The sequence below is a fragment of the Notamacropus eugenii genome, chromosome 3, assembly GCF_028372415.1.
Source record: "Notamacropus eugenii isolate mMacEug1 chromosome 3, mMacEug1.pri_v2, whole genome shotgun sequence".
NCBI classification, from domain to species: Eukaryota; Metazoa; Chordata; class Mammalia; order Diprotodontia; family Macropodidae; genus Notamacropus; species Notamacropus eugenii.
Genome location: NC_092874.1, coordinates 135,139,234 through 135,161,558, shown reverse-complemented (window position 1 = coordinate 135,161,558; position 22,325 = coordinate 135,139,234). Strand labels below are relative to the sequence as shown.

The window sequence follows — 22,325 nt, the reverse complement described above, 5'->3', positions numbered from 1 at the left end:
AGTTGCTACATATGACTATGTATATGTGCAGATACAGAACTTATTATAGGTGATCACTTTGTACCGTGAAAGCTGTAGATTTTACTACTTCTGCAGTCTAAAGGCATCAAAGATCTGTAGCTTTGCCTAAGGGCCAAATGTTAATTTTAGTCATTAACATTATTCTGAAATGTGATTAGATAAAGGTCAAGCATATGTGTCTGCGGATTCCTAGTCAAAAATTGGCAGTGCCACCTTTACCAAAATATACTAGTTACTTGGTTTGGATAAAGATATCAAGTTTTATTGTCACTTAAAAGTGCTTTCTCTTGTGGTAACATCTGAAGGATATATATGTGTTCTGGATTCCTTTACTTACACCAAAGGGTCCTTCCCACCACTTCATCTCTCTTTCTGCCCTGTTCTATAACCTTCAATAACTTTGCCAGAAGGTGGGGCTATGCACTTCACCCTTATTTTTATATACTGGTGAGGCTTTAATAATTGAGTTGCCAAGGTAGTACTTCTGGTCCCCAAGGGAGACCCTTTTTTACTTCAGCTTTTCTGATGAACACTTAAAGTACATGTTTTTTTTTTTTTTTTTTTTTACCAAATACATGGATAATGATTCTTTGTAAAGGTCAATCCAATATCTACGAAGCTACATGTGTTTAAATATACACAACCTGTCTGTGCTTTTCATTTGTATTAACATTCCAAGAATAACGACATACAATTTATTATTCCTACATATGTTTAAGACAATTCTATAGAGGAAATGCAGAAACCAAGTATGAGAAAATAAATTAGGCATCAGATTTTCATCTGCACAGAAAACAAAAAATATAGGGTTACTATTAAAACTGTGAACATGTAAGTGCCAATTGGCTTTAAGTACTACTGACAGAATGCATCAATCAGAATAGGAAACTGAATGTTTCCCAGTAAATAAGTATAAAATTATGAAAGAATGTGATTCATCTTTTACATTTTATATTCCAGGTTAATAGCTATTGGAAGGGAGCCACTGGAAAGATTTGCTGTTCTTAGAGAAGGCATTAAAATCCAGGCAAAGAAGGAAACTCACTTGTCCGTTTGTCTGTCTCCAGAATAGCTACTGAAGTACTATTAGAAGAGTGAAAAGAGAAATAAAAAAATAATAGTCGTAATAATAACTTGCACATGTATGGGGCTCAAAAGTCTCCCAAGAGCTTTACAACTATTATGTTATTTTATCTTCACAACAAACTGAAAGTAGACATTTTTATTATCCTCCTTTTACCAAGCAGGGAGAGGCTACGTGACTTGCCCAGGCTCACTCAACTAGCAAATGTCTCAGGCTAGATTTGAACTCTGATCTTCCTGCCTTGAAGTCCCATGTTTTGTTTACTGTACCACCTAGTTAGCTCCCTCAATATAAACACATAGGTACAAAGAGGTTTACATACGTTAACTTACTGGCAGAAAAGTAAAGCGTGGGTGAAATTGACCAGGATGAGAAGTTAATTATCTGTACTGGGAACAAACATAATCACATCCAATTCATTTGTGTATTTCTCATAAAAAAGCTTGTTGAATACACAAACTAAGAGTAGAATGTTTAAAGTAGGAAAATAATTTAACTTAATGAATGGATGTAGGTAAAACAATTTATTGTAACTTTTATGCAATAGATATTTCATTAGGAATTCCAGAAGAAAAAAAAAAGCTAGTATATTTTATTTCAGTTGTCATTAGTTTTTCTTTTACTAGATTTAATGTAGATACTGCAGATCATTTCTAGTAATTTATTAAATTGCTTTTTAAATATACTGGGGAAATATAGGCATTTTCATATGCATTTAAGAGCAGAAATTTTATAAAAAAGATAACATTTATTGCATTAGAATTTCATTCTTTACAGGAGTCATAATGCAAACTCATAGCATTAATATACATGTTGCAACCAAAAAACAATGTAAGCGATATAAGAAAAACACAAAACCAGAATTTAACAGGCAGAGTTTGTGGTTAATCAAAATATTTAATATGGCTTGTAAATGGAAAGAAATTGTATTTTCAAATAAGTTGTTATTGCCACGTTCCATTCACTCCCCATCAGGTGAAGATAAAAATCATCATCTCCATCTTTGAATTGCATGTACATTTCCTCTATACTAATGCTATACATATTTTGCACCACATAGTATGCAATGATATATGAACTTCATTGAGTATGTATTTACAGTATACAGTAATTCTGTGGCAATACCCCTGAATATCTTCTTCAATTTAAGCGATTACAATTTTCATAATAAAAAACTACTTGAAAAGTTGGTGTAACTTCTGGATATTGAAGTTCAATCCTATAGAATTTCCAGGAAAAAAAGCAATAAAACATTGGCTATAAACAAGTCCTTTACATAAAAATTGAATTGTGGTCCCATTCGCATACAATATGTTACAATGAGCAGTTTTTTAAAAAGCTATTTACATCTATTTTCCTTGGTTTTAATATGAAATATACAGAGTAAGTAAATGGTGAGAAAATTGTAGGCAGATCTATTTGTTTGTTTTCTCTATTTGCACATTTTTACGTAAGTTCCAAATTTCTTCTTTTGAGTTGTTATTTACCTCTATTTGCCTTGTATTGCTGCTGCTGCTGCTGCTGTTTCTTTTGGTGTTCTGAGAACATTGGGTGACTTTATTTCTAGGTACAGGGAGAAAAGATTTCACTCTTGAAACACCCAACTCAGTTTTTGGTTTGCTGTTGCTGCATTCTACAGTTGGACTGCTGCTGAGAGGACAGACATCCTATGGGGAAGAGAAGGGAGTGAAACTGGTCTTAGTGACAGTAGAAAAGGAACTGTGAAGAGGTGAAGGTGTAGACAGAAAAAATTAACCAGGATTCACCAGAAATATTTAAATTTACTTTTACGTTTAATTTATTTTTCAGTTTCTGATTTCCTCTCTTCTGCTTCCTCCTTGAGAAACCAAGGAAAACAAAACCATTACAAATTGGTAAAATAAAGTAAAACAAATTCCCACATTGTCTGTGTCCAAGAAAAAAGCCTCAATTCACACTGAGTTCATCACCTCTCGAGCTAGAGGAAGACAGCATGCTGCATCAAGAGTCCTGTGGTACTGTGGTTGGTCATTGTGTTAATCAGATTCTTAAGTCTTTTCAAGTTTTTTGTCTCTATATAAACTGTCCTCCTGTTTCTACTCCTTTCCATTTCACAACATATTCTGCCATTCCCTAATTGATGGGTAGCCCCTAAGTTTCCAGGTCTTGGCCACCACAAAAAGAGTTGCTATAAACATTTTTGTACGTATGGGGTTTGCTTTTCCTCTGATCTTTTTTGGGTTATAGTTCCTCAAGCATTTGTCATTTTCCTTTTTTGTAATCTTAGCCAATCAGATGATTGTAAGATGGTACCTGAGACCCATTGTTTTTTGCAGCTCCGGTACCATTTCATCTTTTTAATTATTAGTGATACAGAGCATTATTTTCATATGAATCTTGATAACTTGGATTTATTTATCTAAAAATTGCCTATTCATATCCTCTGACCATTTAGTATTTGGGAAATGGTTCTTATTCTTACAAATTTGACTAGGTTCCTCACATATCTTAGAAATGAGACCTTTATCAGAGAAACTTCATATGAAGACTTCCCTATCTCACACATACCAGTTTCCTGCTTCTCTTCTAATTTTAGCTTTAGTGATTTTGTTTGTACAAACATTTAAAAATCTTATGTGATAAAACTGTCTGTTTTACCTCCTGTGAACCTCTCAATTCTTTCCTTATCTATAGATCTGATTGGTAATTTCTTCCATGCTCCTTTAATGCTCTTACTCTTTATGTCCACATCAATGTAAGCACTTGAATTTTATCTTGGTATATATGGTATGAAGGGTTGGTCTATACCTAATTTCCTCCAGACTGTTTCTAATTTTCCCCAGTTTTTGTCAAATAATGAATTCTTATATCAATAGCTGGGGTCTATGGATTTATGAAACACTAAGGCTACTATGCTCATTTGTTTCTGTATACTGTGGGCCTTCCCACTCCATTCCATTGATTAACCTTTCTATTTCTTACCCATTACCCAAACTCTTTGATGACTACAGCTCTGTTGTATAATTTGAGATCTGTCTGGTACTGCCAGGACCCCCTCCTTCCTACTTTAAAATATCCATTCCTTTGATATTCTTTATGTTTGTTAGGGCTTCATTCAGATCACACCCTCTAAATGTAGGTATCCCACAGTATTCTTTCTTTTCTGTTCTCTCATTACATTACTTCACTTGGTCAACAGCTACCATGGATTTAATTACCATTTCTATAAGAATGATTTTCAAATTTACCTATCCTTCCTTGACTTTTCTGTTGATGTCCAATCTCACATCTTTGTCTGCCTTTCAGACACTGGAACTGATTGCATCATATACATCTTATTCTTAACATGACCAAAAATGAACTCATCATCTTTCCTCCTATTTCCCCTCCTAATTTCCCTTTTACTGTCAATACTACCATCTCAGTCCCTCAGGATCACAACTGAGGTGTCATCCTTGACTCCTCACTATCTCTCGTCCCCCATATTCAATCTGTTCCCAAGGCCTGTCAATTTCACCCTTGCAACATCTTTCCAACATGTCCCTTTCTCTCTTCTCATACTACAATCACCCTAGTGCAGACTGTCATCACACCTCATGCCTGAACTACTGTAATAGCCTACCGGTAGGTTTGCCTGCCTCAAGTTTCTCCCTACTCTAGTCCATCCTTCATTCAGCCACAAAGTGATTTTCCTAAAGACCATGTCACCTTCCCTACTCAGTAAAACCCACTGGCTCCATTTAACCTTCATTATCAAATACAAAATCCTCTGGCATTCAGAATCCAATATAACCTTCTCTCACCACCACCACCCCCATTTAGAGTCCAAGAGGATTGACACCTTAATCCCTGCTACATACACTTTGATCAGTGGCATAGGACTCCTTCATGTTCCTGGAACAAGACACACCATCTCTCTTGTCTCTGGGTGCCCCTCCTCCACCCCCATGCCTGGAATGCTCTCTTTCTACATCTCTGCTTCCTAGCCTCCTTCAAGTCACATCACCAGGAAGCTAGGCTACTCTTCTTCCTGATATTCTGCCATTTTGACTGTACCTCCTCTAGTAGCATTTCAGATGAGTATCTAAAGAAGAAATAACTTTTCTATGCATCAAAAGTCGACATAGTCTTTGCTTTTAGCAAATGAAAGTTGAGTTTTAAGATGGAGATTTTAATTTGAGCTATAGGACCTAAAAACTGTTCTAACATTTGCCATCCTCCCCTCCCCCTTCCTGATTAGCCTTGTTTCCTTTCCCACAATAGGCTAAAGCATCCACCTCCCCCAGTGAATAACTTAAAATACACTTACATAGCATATTAAGGCTTACAAATCACTTAAAAATAGCACTCTGATGTATGCAGTGCACATATATCTATCTCTGTTACAAGTGAAAAAAAATAAGAGGTTGAGTTGTCCAGAGTCACATAGCTGGTAAAGTTCTAGAACTGGGATTCTGAAGCTGGTATCGTCTCTCCAAGCCTTTCACCTGCATCATCCTGCCTTGCCACAAATATTGTTGTGAGAAAACATAAAATGGGAACATAAAAGAAGAGTGGGACATCTGAGAACACCTTTATATACACCACTTGCTTTCACTAGGGCCAAACTGTTTTCTAGACATCCCCACTTATGTCTCTAGCCATCCATACTTATGCGCTGCTGCATACAGATACTCTTCATTCGCTACCAAGGTGGTGAGGAGGAAAAGACACAGAGGTGTCTGAAGTGACTGAGTGCATGCCAGGTATGGGCATTGGTCTATGCAAATGTGTAGATGTGAAAGACAGAATGGTCCACCTGGGGAACTAATGGTCTAGTTTGGTTGAAATATGGAGAATTTGAATGGAATGTGTGTTCATCCTTCATTGCCAAAGAAGACTATGCCATCAGAGAAATAATGACATGACTTGCATTTGACTTTAAGTGAGGGAGGGCTGTGCAGGTCACCAGCCTCACTTCTCCTCCAGAGCCATCTGAATCTAGTGACTAGATATTCATCAGGATGACTGGAGATGACCCAGGATGAGGCAACTGGGGTTAAGTGACTTGCCCAAGGTCACATAGCTAGCTAGTGTCAAGTGTCTGAGGTGAGATTTGAATTCAGGTCCTCCTAACTCCTGCACTGGTGCTCTATCCACTGCACCACCTAGCTGCCCACTTGAATGGAACAGGCTGAAAAATATTATGCAAGGTCTTAAATGCTATGCTGATGAGGTAGCATTTTATTCAAGAAACCAAAAGGAGTGAGTAAAAGTATTTGAATAGGGAGTGCTATGGTCAGAACTGATTTCTGTGTTAGGAAGGATATTTTGGTAGCTGCATCAAGATTGGATTGGAAGGGTAAAAAGAACTGAAGCAGAAAACACAATGAGAGGCTGTTATAGTAGTCTAGGAAAGCCACAGTTAGAATCTGGTAGAAGAAGGAAGGAAGGCAACAAGTATTTATTAAGCACTTACTATGTGCTAAGCACTTTACAAATATCTCATTTTAGCCTCGTAGCAACCCTAGGGGGAAACGCTATTATTATTATCCCCATTTTATGGTTCATTGCACAGCTACTAGATGTTTAAAGCCAGATTTAAACTGAGGTCTCACAGACACCAGCTCTGTGCACTGCTCTACCTGTCTCCAGCGAATGCATGTGATTGGAGGAAGATGTAATAGAGGCACCTGACTGATTACAGGGTCCGTGAGAGAAAAGAAAGAAGCAAGGAGGACAACGAGGTTACGAACTGGCTGAGGAGGAGGTTGGTGATGACCACAAAAGAAACAGAGAAGGGGTGGCCTTATGGTGAAAGTTCCATTCGGCATGTTAATACACCTACTCTACTGGGCTTCAAAGAATCTTAGATCTCAGAGAAATTCCTTGAGGTCTTCTGGTCTGTCGGTTCCTAGGCAAATAATGTAACCTTGAATGTCTTTTAATTTCTCTGCTTCCCTGATCTGTGAAATGATGGGATGAAACTAGATGCTCCAAAAGATCAGCGTTTCCCCTACCTCCTCAAAGTATTGTAAATTCCAAATGGACTGTTTCCTATTTGTCTTTTTATTTGGAGAGTACAGGGCCGGGGGGGGGGGGGGGGGGGGATGGGACATGGATAAGCAATGAGAATTAAATGTCTTCCTAGTAAGTGTCCAAGGCCAGATTTGAACTCAAGTTCTCCTGACTCCAGAACTGGTGCTCTATCCCCTGTACCACTTTGCTCCCCTGCCTATTGTCTCTGTATTGCCAACACCTACTGCAGTGCCTGGCATATGGGAAGCAATAAGTAAATAATTATTCTTGACTGACTGAGGGTCCTTTCCAGCTCTAAAATCCTATGATTGGACAAGTATATTTTGCATTTATTAGCTCTCTGATGATACAGTAAAAGTTCTCCAGTGATAGAAAGTCAATTACCTTCTGGTTTTGGGTTCTCAGTAACCCTGACTGTAACATCCCTGTAATCAGAAGGTCTTGGGTTAAATCCTGACCCTGCTGTTTATTTACAGGATGACTTTGAGCAAATCACTTTTCTCAGCTCCCACATGCTCATCTGTAAGATGAAAGGGTTGGTCTAGATCTCTCAGGCCCTGTTCAACTTTGTGATTCTCTATGAGTGCCAAACGTGGGTCATCCTGAAAGATGATGGGGGGGGGGGGTGTTCTTCCTGAAATCTCCTTCAGAGGTAAAGATTCTTTCTTGTTTTACTTATGTAAATGGCTTCAGGAAGGACATCAGTGACCAACCTAAGGCTCTTTTAACAGATACAGAGTGTGCATTTGCCTCACTGTAACCTCAACTATGATAAAAAATATATTTTCTTTTGGAGGTACTGCTTTGGAAATAAATAGATAGGGAAATGAATGAATGACACCTTCACATCCCCCATGCAAGCATTTGATAAGTACCTAATGTGTGCCAGGAACCATGCTAAGCACTTTACAAATATTATATCATTTTGATTTTACAATAATCCTTGGAGGTAGGTGCCACTGTATGCCCCATTTTACAGTTAAGAAGACTGAGGCATACAGAATTTTGTCCAGCCTCATGTAGCTAAGCCCAGTGCTCTATCCACTGTGCAACTTGGTAGGCTTTTTGTGTTGCTCCCTTCTTCCTATATTGTCTTAAATGCGATTTTCCTTACCCAGTTCACCATCACCAAAGAAGCTTTCAACAGAACAGAACCTAGGCTTTTTATGTTCGTCATATTGTGAATGTATTTTGGAATTTTAAAGGAGATACTTTCTTCTTCTTGAATATAAACAAAGTGTGGTTGTTCTTATTCTGTGAAACAGGGACCTAAATGAGACTTGCCACCTATGTGAGCTCCTTGAGGGTAGGTGATGCTTTGTTGTAGTTTCTGAATTTCCAACATGTAGCCCAGGATCTACTACACAGGAGTATAATAAATGTTTGTTTGCTGATTGGCCAATTTTGTGGACATTTTTAGGTTAAAATTGAGTTGTGGATGCGTCTATACAAAATGTTATGGTAAACCAGAGGCTGACATGGATAAGAAATGTCCTGTGTCCTAGGAGAATTCCTGTGCCTCAAGTTGGAGACACTCACTATGCTTCAAAGAGTTCCACATAGTACAGGGGAAAAAAGCCCTGGCTTTGGCATCAGGAACATGGGTATCCTACCTAGGATCCCCTCCTAGCCTCCAGGCTAGTCACTACACTGACCTAGGTCTCAATTTCCTCATCTGTAAAATGAGGTGGCTAAACCAAAGGGCCTCTGAGGTCTCTCCCAACACTAGGTGGCGTGGTGGATAGGACACTGCACTTGGAATTCAGAATATCTCTCTGACTGGATTTCCTCATTTGTAAAATGGGGAGAGTACCTATGTCACAAAGTGATTGGGAGACTCAAATGAGATTTTATATATGTATACATGGATATATATGTCTATCTTATTGCAAATTTCAAACTGCTCCATAAATGTTAGCTATCATGATCTGATTAAAAAAAGAAAAAAAATACCTTGGACCAAAATCAGGGTGATTTCTCCTAAAGAAAAGGAAAACATATTTATGTGGAAGTTCTAGCAAGTCTGCTCCATAAAGGCAAGGGAGCAGTCTAATCTGCATACTCCTCTAAGGGAGTTCTAGAGTAAGTAGAGCTCCAAGTTCTAGAGTGAAGCCCAATGCTCACTAGAATGTTAAAGAGTTCCTTTCCAGGGCAAGGCTGGGGAGGAGATGGGCAGGACGTCTTCAAATGGTGAATCTAGGAGGAAAGTCATACTCACTGTGGAGTACTCTGGCTTAAAGCAGGCCCTTTGCCCGGAAGGAGCACACCCCATGCAAATAAACAGCTTTCAAAACAATACCCAAGACAGACTTATTATCTTCTAGGAGGCATAAAGTTGTGAAAACTGGGCAGCAGTTGTAATACAAAAGTGCATGATGACTCTCAATCTCCTGCCAGTTCTGGCCAATTGAGTTTCAAAGTTCAGGAGCTAGTGTTAATACATTTGTACAGTGACTTAGAGGTTTCCAAAGCATTTTTATACACTTTTTCTCATTTTTTTTCCTCATAGCTATCCTGTGAAGTAGGCAGGGTGCATATTTATAATCCCTAGTTACAGCCAATGATACTGTTATCATATGTGACTTATCCAAAGCTATATGGCTAACAGGGATTAAAATGTGCCAAGGTCAAGGGAAGGGACAGGCTTTGCTGGTCACATGACAGAGCATTGTATTCAGTTCTGGGAACTATCTGAAGTCTGTATTAAGTTGAAGTTTGCTGAGAAGGCTATAAAAATGATAAAGGTTTTAGAATGCATTCCATATGAGTAATTGGAGATGTTTTAGTCTGCAGAGGGCACCACTGAAGGTAGAACATGACTGTTGTTCAGTCATTTCAGTTGTGTCTGACTCTTTGTGATCTCATTCGGGATTTTCTTGGCAAAGATACTGGAGTGGTTTGTCATTTCTTCAATTCATTTTATAGATGAGGAAACTGAAGCAAACAAGGTTAAGTGATCTGGTTAGAGTCACACTTGGCTAGTAAGTATCTAAGGCTGGATTTAAATTTAAGCTCTCTGAGGCCTCAGTTTCTTCATCTGTAAAATGAGGGGATTAGATCATTTCTTCTAGATCTAAACCTATAATAACCCACCAGTGATATGGATCACAACCAATCCATGCCTGCTCTTCCTGGTTACTCTTGCTCACATCTGTAATGGTAATTTAAATGGGAAGATCTTTCCCATTTATTAATAGGGCATATGACCTGCTTAAATCACATGGAAGCCTAAGTCACATAGGTGGGAAGAGCTTGTTGAATGAGTGGAGCAGAATTGGGAGGAAGTTGGTGAGAGCAATGATGGGGGGGAGGGGGAAGGGGAAGACTTGGGAATGGCATTATCTCCTGCAGTGCTAATGTGTATTGACTTCTTGGTTACTATGCCAGACTTGGCTTTCCAGTGTCTGAATAAATGTTTTTCTTCTGCCTAGTGCCTATATGGAGAGTCTACTATACTTTGCGATTCTGAACTACACGAACACATTCATAGTTGCCCTTGGTTCTGTGAATACTGCCATGGCAACACAATATCTTCCTATAAATGTACCACAGGAGGTTCCCCCACCAAGCTAAGGACCATACACCAGTACCCTTCAACTTGGGTGGAAACCAATGTAGCACAGCTCATTGGCTACACACAAGGATCATCTCTATCTTGCTGTGTGACTTACTTCCTAAAACCACAGAGTCAGCGAGCTACCTGGAGACCTCATCTGTAAGTAGGGCTGCTGGAGCCATACATGCATACATACATAAGTGATACAGAACAGCTGGCTATTTAAATGAAAACCGCCCCCTTCCCTTCCTGTCGCTCTCTTTCCATAACCATGTCACCCAGGCCTCTTCCCAGGCTCCATTTGACTCTTTGCTCCCCTCTTTCATTTCTGTCTTCTGGAAGCTCCATTTAATTATGAAATCTCTCTTTATCCTAGGGTATTTCTTCTTGAACATCTTGCGTTGCCTCTCACTTATACAGACCCAACTCCCACAGAAAATATTAGTTCTCCGTTCATCCTGTCCTGTATGCATATTTGTGTGTGCCACATCCACAGATTGGTCCTAGAGGAGGAGAAGGCACACTCCTTTCCCTCTATGGCCACTTCCAGACCCTCAGCTGCTATCATTCAACAATCTTTCCTTCTTGTCCAAGTTTTAGTGGAGTGCAGATGTTCAGAGAGTAGTGACAAGGGGGTTAGTACCTGGATCACAATCTTCCTCTCCATCCCAACCCCTGCCTGAATATTGGAGGACATCAGTTTTCACATTAATATCCCCTCAAGCACTCTGGACTTTCAGTTCATCAACTTCATATTCCTTCACCTCAGCCACACACACAGGATAGTTAAGACTTTGTTCTCACCATGATCTATATGCATTCTACTTCCAGGATGAAGAATATTCTTTTAACTATAACCTCCTATCTAGTCATCTCTCTGTTTCTTATTCCTGCTTAATAAACTTCTATCCTCACCATGATGTCCAGTCTCTGCTCTGGTTTCCTTCTCCCCTTCCATGCTTCAATTATACACTGTCCTCTGTGTTCAAAGCGCTTTGTAATTTTGTCTTATCACTCAGTCGTGCCTTGCCAAACCCTTACCCTGAATGACGCTCACCATTTGCTTTTTCCACTCTTAGTGGTATGTTGCTGAATCGTCCTGGAAGAAATCAGAATCACGCTGGCTGGATCTGCTACACATTTACGTTATATAGCCCCAACACAGTTCTCACTGCCACCAGGCCTCATTCCCAATTAACTCTCCAATCCAGAAGTGCCAAACATGGCACCCAATACCCAAGTGTGTCCCAAACCAGACTGAAATGTAACCGGAAAGTATTTAACAAAATAAATAAAAATATAGTAACAGACAATATTATATCCAGCTCTGCAAATCCTTTTAAAGGGAACATTAAGCTGGAGTTTGTTCCGGTGTACATATCCAGCCCTAATCTCCCTCCTGAGGGACATTTCAAACCAGAGGCTCCACTGATATGTAAAATAGAGCTCATCTTTCCCTGAATTCTTCTCTCTTTCTAACTTCCCTTTTTCTGCTGAGGGTACCACCAAACACCCAGCTTCTCAGCCTCCAAACCATTCTCCACACTTCCCTGTGCCTTTTTCCCTCCCCATATCAAACCAGATACCCAGCATCCTTGGGTCCACCCACCACACATATACATAGAGAATGGACCTGCTCCGCATTCAGTGCGTGCCCATCTACACCCATCTCCATAACATTTCTTGCATCAGTCATCTTGGTTCCCATGACTTTCTTAGTCGAGCTCCCTATCATGTCTTGCCTGGACTCCTGCAGGAACCTTTTAATGGGTCTCTCTACGTCAAGTTTCTCCTCCATGCTCTATACACCTGGCAAACTGATATTCTTAAACTACAGTTCTACTTACATAATTTAGCTACTCAGGAAGCTCCCAATTGCCTTTAGTATAAAATAAACAATCCTGTGTTTAACACTGAAAGCCCTCGAAACTGGCTGCAGCTTCCCTTTTCACACTTATTGCCCATTAATCCTCTTGATACTCTGCATTCCAGCTAAACTGGCCTAATTGCTTGTTTTTTTGTACAGACATTTTTTCTCCTTTCTCCAGGCCTTTTACAGGCCGTTGCCCCAGAACACAAATGCACTGGTGTTTCTGTTTTTTGTTTTTAAATTCCACCCCCTGGTAGAAATTCTAGTTGCCTTCAAAGCTTTGCTTGAGTGTGATCTCCTACATGGGGGTCTTTCTGGATTTCCTACAGCAACTAGTGCCTCTGAAAATGACTTTACACAGCCCTCACTCACTCAAAACAAAGTCAAGTGCAAGTCATATCATCATTTCTCTGATGGCATGGTCTTCCTCGAAAATGAAGGATGAACACAACCTGGTGCCCAGAGCAAATGCTTAAACAATGTTTACTGAATGAATTTCTAACCAGTAGAACTGATTATAAATCAAGGAGGTAGGCATCACATCACCAGAAACATTCCGCAAATTTCTGAATCTATCAGAAATATTTTAGAGAAGTCTTTTCCATAGTGGTAAGGTGTAATAAGGTTCATTAAAAAAATGATTTATAAACTCAACATGTTTGTTTTTTTTCTAATGTTCTTGAGCTTCATGTGTGGCTTCTATAACTTTCCAATTAAATAAATATTAAGTACATCTTATGTATTTTTTTCTTGCCTCAGACAACTACCAGCTGTGTGACCATGAACAAATCACTTAAAACACTATGTAAATGATAGCAATGATTATTTCTAAGAATTGTTTCACTTTGCTTAAACAGTGAGAGGCAGGCATAACAGCTTCCAAACTAAGGGGAAAGGCAGTTATATCCCTCAAGCTGTGTATCCTCCACCAAAGGAAAGGCATTAAATACTTCTCATCCCAGCTCTTCCTTCAATTATGAGACCAGCCAAGGAAAATAACCAGATTGCATCAAACTTCTGGAAAAAGTTGGGCTCTGACCTTACCCAAACCTACACTATTGGAAACATGAGCTGGCATGAACATCAGCTCCTGAGGGCTGATCTGACTTACTGGATAGCCAAGAGGGAGAGATCAATTAACACAATATATGGCATGTCCAGAAGGGAAGGGAAAAGATCTAAGGGTGGACACGATAATACTTGCACCCCCTTCTGTCTCCCTGACAGAGAATAAAAAGGCAAACAACAGTTGGCAGTTTTGTCAACCAAAATACAGGGTGTCCGGTACTGTCCTAGGCACTGTAAAGAATGCCCCTACATCAAAAACGGGGCAAATGCTTTTCTACTTTTATTATCCAGAAGTTTATTATCCAGATAGAGAGACCAAATTAATACAAAGAGTTGGAGAAGGATGAAGCCCTAGAATGGATGGTACTGTGGGACTTCAGGAGAGGGAGAGAAGTTCTGCCATCCCAAGTGGTCCAGGTCCTTCATACAGAGCTAAAACTTGCCTCTGGATGCCAGGAGTTACATATGGGGGCCATGAAGGAAGTGCATTCTTGGCAGATAAGAGCCAGCTGCAGAAATACAAGTGTGAGTGGAGGAGGAACTTCTCTGGCTTTTTGACAACAGATTGGGAACATAAAAAAACCTAAAGTCATCTAGAAAGTCTTGCAAAGCCCAGGATGTCTTTGCCTAAGAGCAAAGACAGGGAAATTGCTCTTTGGTACTGTGAGAACAGTGAAGTTAGAACACTTTGAAGGAGGCAAGAATCAATTGGTTAAGCTAGTTTGGTGGCTAGTTTTGCCTAGAATCCATGAAATTTCAGGTAAAGGAAGGAGGCTTCCTTTCCATGTGTCAATGTCAAGGAGAAGGAGTGTCTTCATTTCTACCCTAACCTAGGGTTAGAGAACCTGCAGCCTGGAGGCCTTCTAGGTCCTTGGGTGTGGCCTTTTGACTGAGTCCAAGTTTTACAGAACAAATCTTTTTCTTAAGGGAATTTGTTCTGTGAAGTTTGGATTCAAAGTGCTGCACTTGAGAATCCTGAGGGCCATATGTGGCCTCAAGGCCACAGGTTCCCCACCCCTTTCAGCTCCTTTTACAATATCTAACCCAAGGGTAGCTGGCAACTCTTGGATCTGCAGTTAAGATGGCAGGCGAATTTACTTTCCACTCCTAGTTTCTTTAGCTTGCCCTAGTTTCCCATTTGTAAAGCATAAATGTTGCACTAAATTAAGTTATAGAGGAAGTGTGATCTGCATCACTGGAGAAAACATCTAGAAATTACAGATAATGGAAGTATTAAAGAAGTGTATTAGGTAGTTAGATAAATGAGGAATCAACAAGACACTGAATTCCTTTACCCAAATAAAACTTGGGATAACTAATTTCACACTTGGTAACTGAGATTAAAAAGAAGGTAAACCCCAGCTCTTTTGCTTCTGCCTAGGTGATCTGAGCATGTTAGTCAACATCTTTGGCACTCAGTTTCCTCATCCCTAAGATGACAGTCTTCAACACTTGATCTCTAAGATCCTGCCAGCTCTAAGTCTTATGATCTGGTTAAAATTCTGGTGTTTAATGATCTTGGAAGGATGGGTGCAGGCTTTCTCTAATTAAATGTAAATGTTATAGTAAAGGGATTGCCAATACTGAGGGAATATAAATCAAAGGACATTGGGTAGGCTATGCTGGAATACAGAAAAGAAGCAGAAAAAGTGGATGGACTTTAGAAAGCTAGAGACTGTAGAAAGGGGTAGAAGAAGGTATCTAGGGAATGGCTATCAGATTCAGCTGGAGGTGGGGGGAAAAGATGCAGAGCACCTAGATTCAAATCCTGCCTCTCTCCCTACTTGTGTGACCTTGGGCAAGTCATGTGATTTCCTAGGGCCTCAGTTTTCTTATCTTTAAAAAAAGGGAGGAGTTGTACTATGTCTCTCCCTGAGACCCTTTGCAGCTCTAGATCAATACCTCTCAGTTAATAAGGTGCATGCACAAAGACATCAGCTGTGGCCAGCTTCTGTTTCTCTTGAGACTTTGTTAGGAAAGTGTTAATTGCTAACCCAAAACAGCTGATCAAACTAGCTGCCCTGAGCAAGAAAAGGTGTACAGATTACTGCAAATAAAGTCTCACTTCGATTCCCCAAGAGGCAGTGTCTGGTCTGAGAGTCTGGAAACAAGAGCTAACACAAAGAAACACCAGAGAACTTGAGCCCCCATTGAGACTAGACTTGTTCTGAGCATAGGATGACATTTGTAAAAGGAAGGGGCTGGTCTGGGGGACCTCTATGGTCACCTTTAGCATATGATTGGATGTTTGCCTTTCAGCTATTGCCAAGTAACTGCTGTGCATGAACAAGGTCATACAAGAGAAAAAAGAAAGGTAAAGGAGAACATTACCACTTTACCAAAGAGAATGAAATGTTTCTTGAAAAAAATAGAAAAACTTCAAGGTAAACACAAAGAAGAAAGAGAATCTTAAGAGGCAGAAGGGAATCCTGACCTGTCAGAAGGTTGGGTAGTGGAAGAATAGGATGATACGTAGTGGATGACAAGGGAGAAAGGTCCACTAAATGGCTGTTCATTTGGGCAATGTAATATAATGTCTACACTTCCTGCTGTTACTGTTTAGTTGCATTTGACTTTGGTGACTGGATTTGGGGTTTTCTTGAAAAAGACACTGGAATGGTTTGCCATTTCCTTTTCCAGCTCATTTTTACAGATGAGGAAAGGAGGCAAATAGGGTTAAGTGACTTGCCCAGGGTCACACACCTAGTAAGTACCTGAGGCCAGATTTGAACTCAAGTCTTCCTGACACCAGGCCTGCCACTCCATCCACTGTGCAAACCATAGAGTATTCAGTAATATAGCAAACAGCAGTATATAAACGTTCAATGAATCAACAAATGAAAAAGCATGCCAAAAACCTATCTAAAAGAACTGAGGACGATGAACACTGGGAATAACAACAAACAAATCCAGCTGTATATTTACAGCCAAAAACAAAGTGACCAGAAAATGGCTATTTTGCTCTAGTGGACTGAAAAACAAAACCGCTCCAAAGTAACATCAGCCATTAAGGGTTAATCTTTAAGTCCAATCAGACAACCGGTGCAGACTTTGCCCAAGTGCAGAATTGTTCCAAGAGGTCCCTACAAGTACAAAAGGCCCAATGCTGGTACAGACAAGTCCTTACAAGTGGTGAGTACTCTGGCCTCACTCTCCCAGAGAGTGAGGTAGTATAGGCTATATTGTGGATGTTGTGCCAGTGGCTATTAGAAGTAGGGAATGCTAGTATTTCTGTTCTTTCTGTATCTTTGAACTAAGATCCTATTGTAAAAGATAACACAGTTCAATGGAATGAGTTTAAAAATCATTGGCAGTTAGTAGGGTAAACAAAACAGGGCTTCTATGGAAAAATACACCCTAGCCTCTCAGGGATATCCCTAGACATTTGAGTTCTTAGATAGTCTTTTTTTAAAATGTGGCTTAGTGCAACAGGGCAACCAAATGAACAATGGTTTTGGAGTCAGGAGAACTGGGTTCCAATTTCTGCACTCATGTACTACCCATATGACCCTGGGTAAACTATAACCTTTCTGGGCTTCAGTTTCCTCATTTGCATAACCAGAGCATTGGCCTACATGACCTCTGAGGTCCCTTCCCCCCTTTAGGCCTGCCTAGATTTCAGTAAAGCATTTGGTAAAACATTTCATGCTATCCAAATGGACAAGATGGAGACATATGTGCTAATAAAGTTAGATGAATTCTGGGATAAATTTACTGATGATAGTCATAATATACTTGGTCTAATTTGTCTGTTTTTCGCTTGTTGTTTTCTTTTTTAATGTCAATTCTCTTTAGGTATCCATGAGACTGTGGTATTAGAATGAAAGTGTCGTTGCTCCACCATTCATGGAGAAAAGTTTGTTAAAATGATTTTTGTAAATCTCTTCCATTTTTCTGGTATTGGCTGTGCTCTTTCTGTTTTCCTTTTTGATTGCCCTTGGGATGGCTTTGCTTAGCTGGACATTGTGCCAAGCTTTCTTCAAACTTGTTTTACCCTCCGTTGCTTCTGTATACTTTATGAGTCAGTACTACTAAGAACCATCCATCATCCTTTATAAGATTACAGAGGAGTTTATATTTTTACGTATCTTTGCTTTTGGCAGTCATCTCTTTCTGTTGGGCAAGTTTACTAAGGCACTGTCTGGGCTCTTTTGGTGACCTTGTTGTGTTAATTTACATTAGTTTAACTTCAGGATGAAATTATTAGCATTACTGTTATAATTTCTGTTGTCCATTTCTAATTTTTGATTTTCAATAACTTTAAAAATAATTCAAGGTTAAATTGTTTTCCTACATGGAGAACCATGTTTGAGATGATACACTTGGAAGGATGTTGAATGGCATAAAAGTTATAGGAAGGAGGATAAGATACTGAAGGTATATAAAAAACCTTGAATCTCATTAAAAAAAACTGATTCACAGGACATCAGTAACTACCAACCTATATACTTATTCTTTGACCTATTCAAACTTTTTGTGACAATTATATACACATTTAGGGCAACTTTGATGAGGGTGTTAGTAGGGAACAAGAAAGCACTTGCAAGAAATATTCAAATTTACCACTTCACAATTAATGGGAAAAGGCAGAGAATGTAAGATCCTTGATTACAAAAAAAGAAACAAACAAAACCCTACCTTGATTTGGTAGAACAAAATAAAATCTTACAGAGTCATCTGTAATGGATGTAATGTAATTCAAGGCATCTCCCATCTAAAGATCAAGAGAATTCAGAATTTCTTTGAAGATATGACAACAGAAATTATCTTGTTCAATAATCCTCTGATTCCAAGAAAGTGATAAAATAGGGAAATATATGTGTGCCAGTTATGTGTCAGTGTGATGGAGGAAATCCAGCGTAGATTCTAAGTCAAGGAGGGATTTCCTGGAGATCCTCCAGATGCTTGTTTATAAATGACAATGTGTTGGTTACATCAAACCTCAAGACACTAAAGATAATTTGGAAGAAATCTATAAGCATTCCAAGGAATTCAACCTATCCATCCCAAAAGGAAAGGCCAAATGGATAAAGGATACCTATTGCCCAAATTTCAACACGTATTTAGAAGGCCAGAGTCCATCCAAATATGTATAGGTGGAGAGATAGTACAGATAGAGAATAAAGTGGGCCCAGAGTTGAAAATGATGGGCAAAGTGGGTTGGATTGTTTTCAGGAAATCACATAGTTTTTACTAACCTCAAGCTTTCTATGAAAGTAAAACTCCATCTTTGCACTACTAACATTTTATCAGTGTTACTACTTAGCAGAGAAACATGGCAAAGGAACAGTATTACTCTTCGTGAAAAACTAAAAATGAGTACACACAGAGAGGTTCATGGTAGGTTTCAACACGTAAATGATAAGTAACTCAGAACAGAAGTAAAAGATGTCATCCTACAAAGGTATGATGGGAAAACAGGACAGGCCGTTCACATGACAAGAGCAAAGGATGACAAAGTATACAACCAGAGTGCTTCTTGGGCACTTCCAAGATTTTGGGAAGAATGCTTCTGGCATGATCCCCACTAATGAACTTTTCCAGGAATACAGACAGGAGTCAAGGAGGATGGATTGCTATTTGCATCACTGGAGGGAACTTGCAAATCAATGAAAACCATAATGGGTTATTGGTAGAATAATTTATAAATGATGATGTTAAATATCTCATAACCTCTTACCTTTTCTTAAATTAGGAACCAGTGTAAAAGACAGTTTTATCTGAAGTGCTTAAGACAAAAGGCACCAGGAAAAAACAAACTGAAGCCCAACCACCAATTAGGAGAAATAGAGTTATACCCTGGGTTTCTAAATTCATATGAAAATAAAATCATAGATTTAGATCTCCAGGGGACCTGAGAGATAATCTAGTCTCACCCTTCCATTTTATCAGATAAAGAAACCAAGGCCAAAAAGGTAAAATGACTTGCCTGAAGGCAAACAGCGGTAGGTAACAGCAGCAGCAGCATTGGCCCAAGTTGCAAATCCACTGTTCTTTCTGTGATGATACATTGCTTCAACACACTTCTGCTAACTTAGAGCAAAGTCTACCAGAGTGTGTCAGGGATGCCCTGTGATATGGAAACTGATAATGGGGATGGAACGATGCGGAAAATGAAGTGTTTAACCACTAGCTTTATATGGCCACAAGAAAGATACTTATAAACATAAAGGCAAGAACTACGTAATATAAAATGCCAGATTCTCATTTCATTGAAGCTTTTTTTTTTTTAAAGGGTGGTATTCATTATTTCATTCCACTATAACTCACCAAACAGCACAAAACATGACTTACAGATCCTTCTCAATGTTTCTCAAATATCTGTACAAAATGAGACTAGCTGAATGAAAAAAAGGGAATTGATGCGTTGTAGAATTTTATTTTGCCTGCAGACATTATGAGGGAGGAGTTAGAGCAATGAAAATATATGAAAGGAGGTAATTATTATGTGTCTTATGACTATCTGGACACAGTGACTAATAAAGTGAAGGGAGTGGCCCATCTGCTAAGGCATTGAGAAACAGATGGTACAGAAACAGAGACCAATGAAATTCCCTCCATGCTTGAATTCCCATAAGAAATTACATCTTCTTAAAATGGAACTAGCCTCTTGGACTTAGCAGTATCACCCCAACTTGCAATTCTATTGGGAAAAGCAGCAAATAAAAATGATTATAAAACACTTTGAAATATGATGGGCTGCAAAATGACAGGTTGAGGTGGGTATTCATCACTGGGAACAGCAGGAAGGAAGCATGGTGAGTCTTGGGTAAAGAATCCTGCCATTATCTGCATATGTCCTCAGGAAATTGGTATGGATGATGACAAGGAAATGTATCAAAGAATAGAAAATAAGTGTTCTGTGCAGTCTGTACATATTATTCCTCAGGGCAGAAACTGTTTGTATGAGAGAAAGTATACAAAAACCCCTCTCCTTCAATAAATCCATGATGTCTTCAATGTAGGTATTCCCTGTCCTGCAGCATGTTTCAACAACCCATCCATTCCTTCCCATTCTAGGTAATCTGTGTCCACGATCTCCAACAAATCCTCCACAGAATGTCCACCTAAAAGGTTATGAGCTTTTTGCATTTCATAGGTATAATGTAGCATTCAGGCTGTCCACTGGCCATCCCTTTTTTGTCAAATGAGTGGTTCCAAAGCTATATATGTGTCTGTGTTCCTGAGTCAGATTCATAAGGTCTGAAGATAAATGATAGGTAAAAGGCTATCATCCCTGTGCCTGGAATACATTCTCCTTTCACCTCTGTTTTGTAGAATCCCTAGTTCCATTGCTACTCAGTGCTCAGGTCAGATAACACTGTCTACATGAAGCCTTTCTTGATGGCCCAGCTTCTGTTTTCCCATGCCCTGCAAAAATGATCTCATATTTACTTTGTATATTTGTACCTACACTTAAATGTATACACGTTGTTTCCCCCAAGGGAAATAAGCTCCTTGAAGATAGGGACGGTTTCCTTTTCATTATGCCTTCTGTATCCCCTGGGCTATACACACTGTAGGTGTGAGGAAATGTTTCCTGACTGATGACAGCGGGAATAGACTGGGCCCAGGTCAGTGACAGGACAGCAGCAGTGAAAAGAAGTACGGAATATGACCGGTGCACTGTCCATTCAACACGAAGAAGAACTGATTACTGAGAAGTAAAACACATTTGGAGGTATTCTTTCAGGGATAGTGTATCACTAGAAAACCCCCAAATAGGAGAGTTAAATAACAATGCTTCTTAAAATTCCTCAGAGTACTGTGACCTCAGACTCAAATGTTACAGAACCATAAGATCATATATTAAGAGCCAGGCGGAATCTTAGAGATCTTCTAGGTCAGAGGTTCCAACCGTGAGGTCAGTAAAACTCCCAAGTGCAGTTGGAACCAGATGAAAATGTAAGTGAGAGATGTTTAACGCAATAAATAAAAATATAATACAACAGAATTCATGGTAATTTGTGGTTTTCTGAGTCAATATGTGGCCCTCATGAAGTATCTGTTTCTATTTGACACCAGTGACCTAGACTAACCTCTTCATTTTGTAGATGAGGAAACTAAGGCCAGAGAGTCAGCAACTAGTTCAAGGTCACATAGATGTGTGGCACAGCTGAGATATAAACTTGGGTTATTTGATTCTAAATCCAGTGTGTTTTCTTGATGCTTTGCTATTTTTTGGGGGGGAAGGGACAAATGTTGGTGGAAAACACTCTAAATGAGGAAGTTCTTTCTAATGAATGAATGAAAAAAACATTTATCTTAAGTGTTTACTATGGGAAATCATTGCGTGAAGCACTAGGAACACAAACAGAAAAGCAAAACAAGGAGCTCACATTCTGCTGCGTCACTTAATAGTCTGAGAGAGTCGCTTAGGGGCACTGCAAGGGTAAATGACTTTGATCAGAGTCACACGGTCATTATCGTGGACTTGAACACAGGCTTCCTAACTCTGAGGAAGGCTTTCTGTCCAGAATGCTGTATCCACCTCTCTCCTTTCCTAATATACTTCTTAAAAGTTGTATAATTATTGTCAATCATTTACATTTATGGAATCAGAAATCTCCAAAACTTATAGATGGTATAAAAGAAAAAGTGAAGAGGGAGTGAGTTCAGCAGTAATGTGTGCTAAGAAATACAAATAGGAAATAGAATTCTACGTAGGAGGAACATCAAATAGGCCAGAATCACTAAGTAATAATGTGTGATAAGTCTAGAAAGGCAGG

The 22,325-nt window shown here is 39.3% G+C and overlaps 1 protein-coding gene across 2 annotated transcripts in view; it reads right to left on the bottom strand.

Moving 5' to 3' along the window:
* Nucleotides 1-1,614: 1,614 nt before the first annotated feature.
* The window catches only part of CTTNBP2 (cortactin binding protein 2), a 191,432-nt gene continuing 170,721 nt past the window's right edge, over nucleotides 1,615-22,325 (bottom strand). Inside the window, exon 23 of one of the 2 annotated variants that reach the window (XM_072652951.1) lies at nucleotides 1,615-2,772. In XM_072652951.1, coding sequence (XP_072509052.1) covers nucleotides 2,521-2,772 — 252 coding nt within the window. In that variant the 3' untranslated portion in view covers nucleotides 1,615-2,520. The remainder of the gene's footprint in view (nucleotides 2,773-22,325) is intronic. The other variant, XM_072652952.1, reaches the window with a different exon arrangement.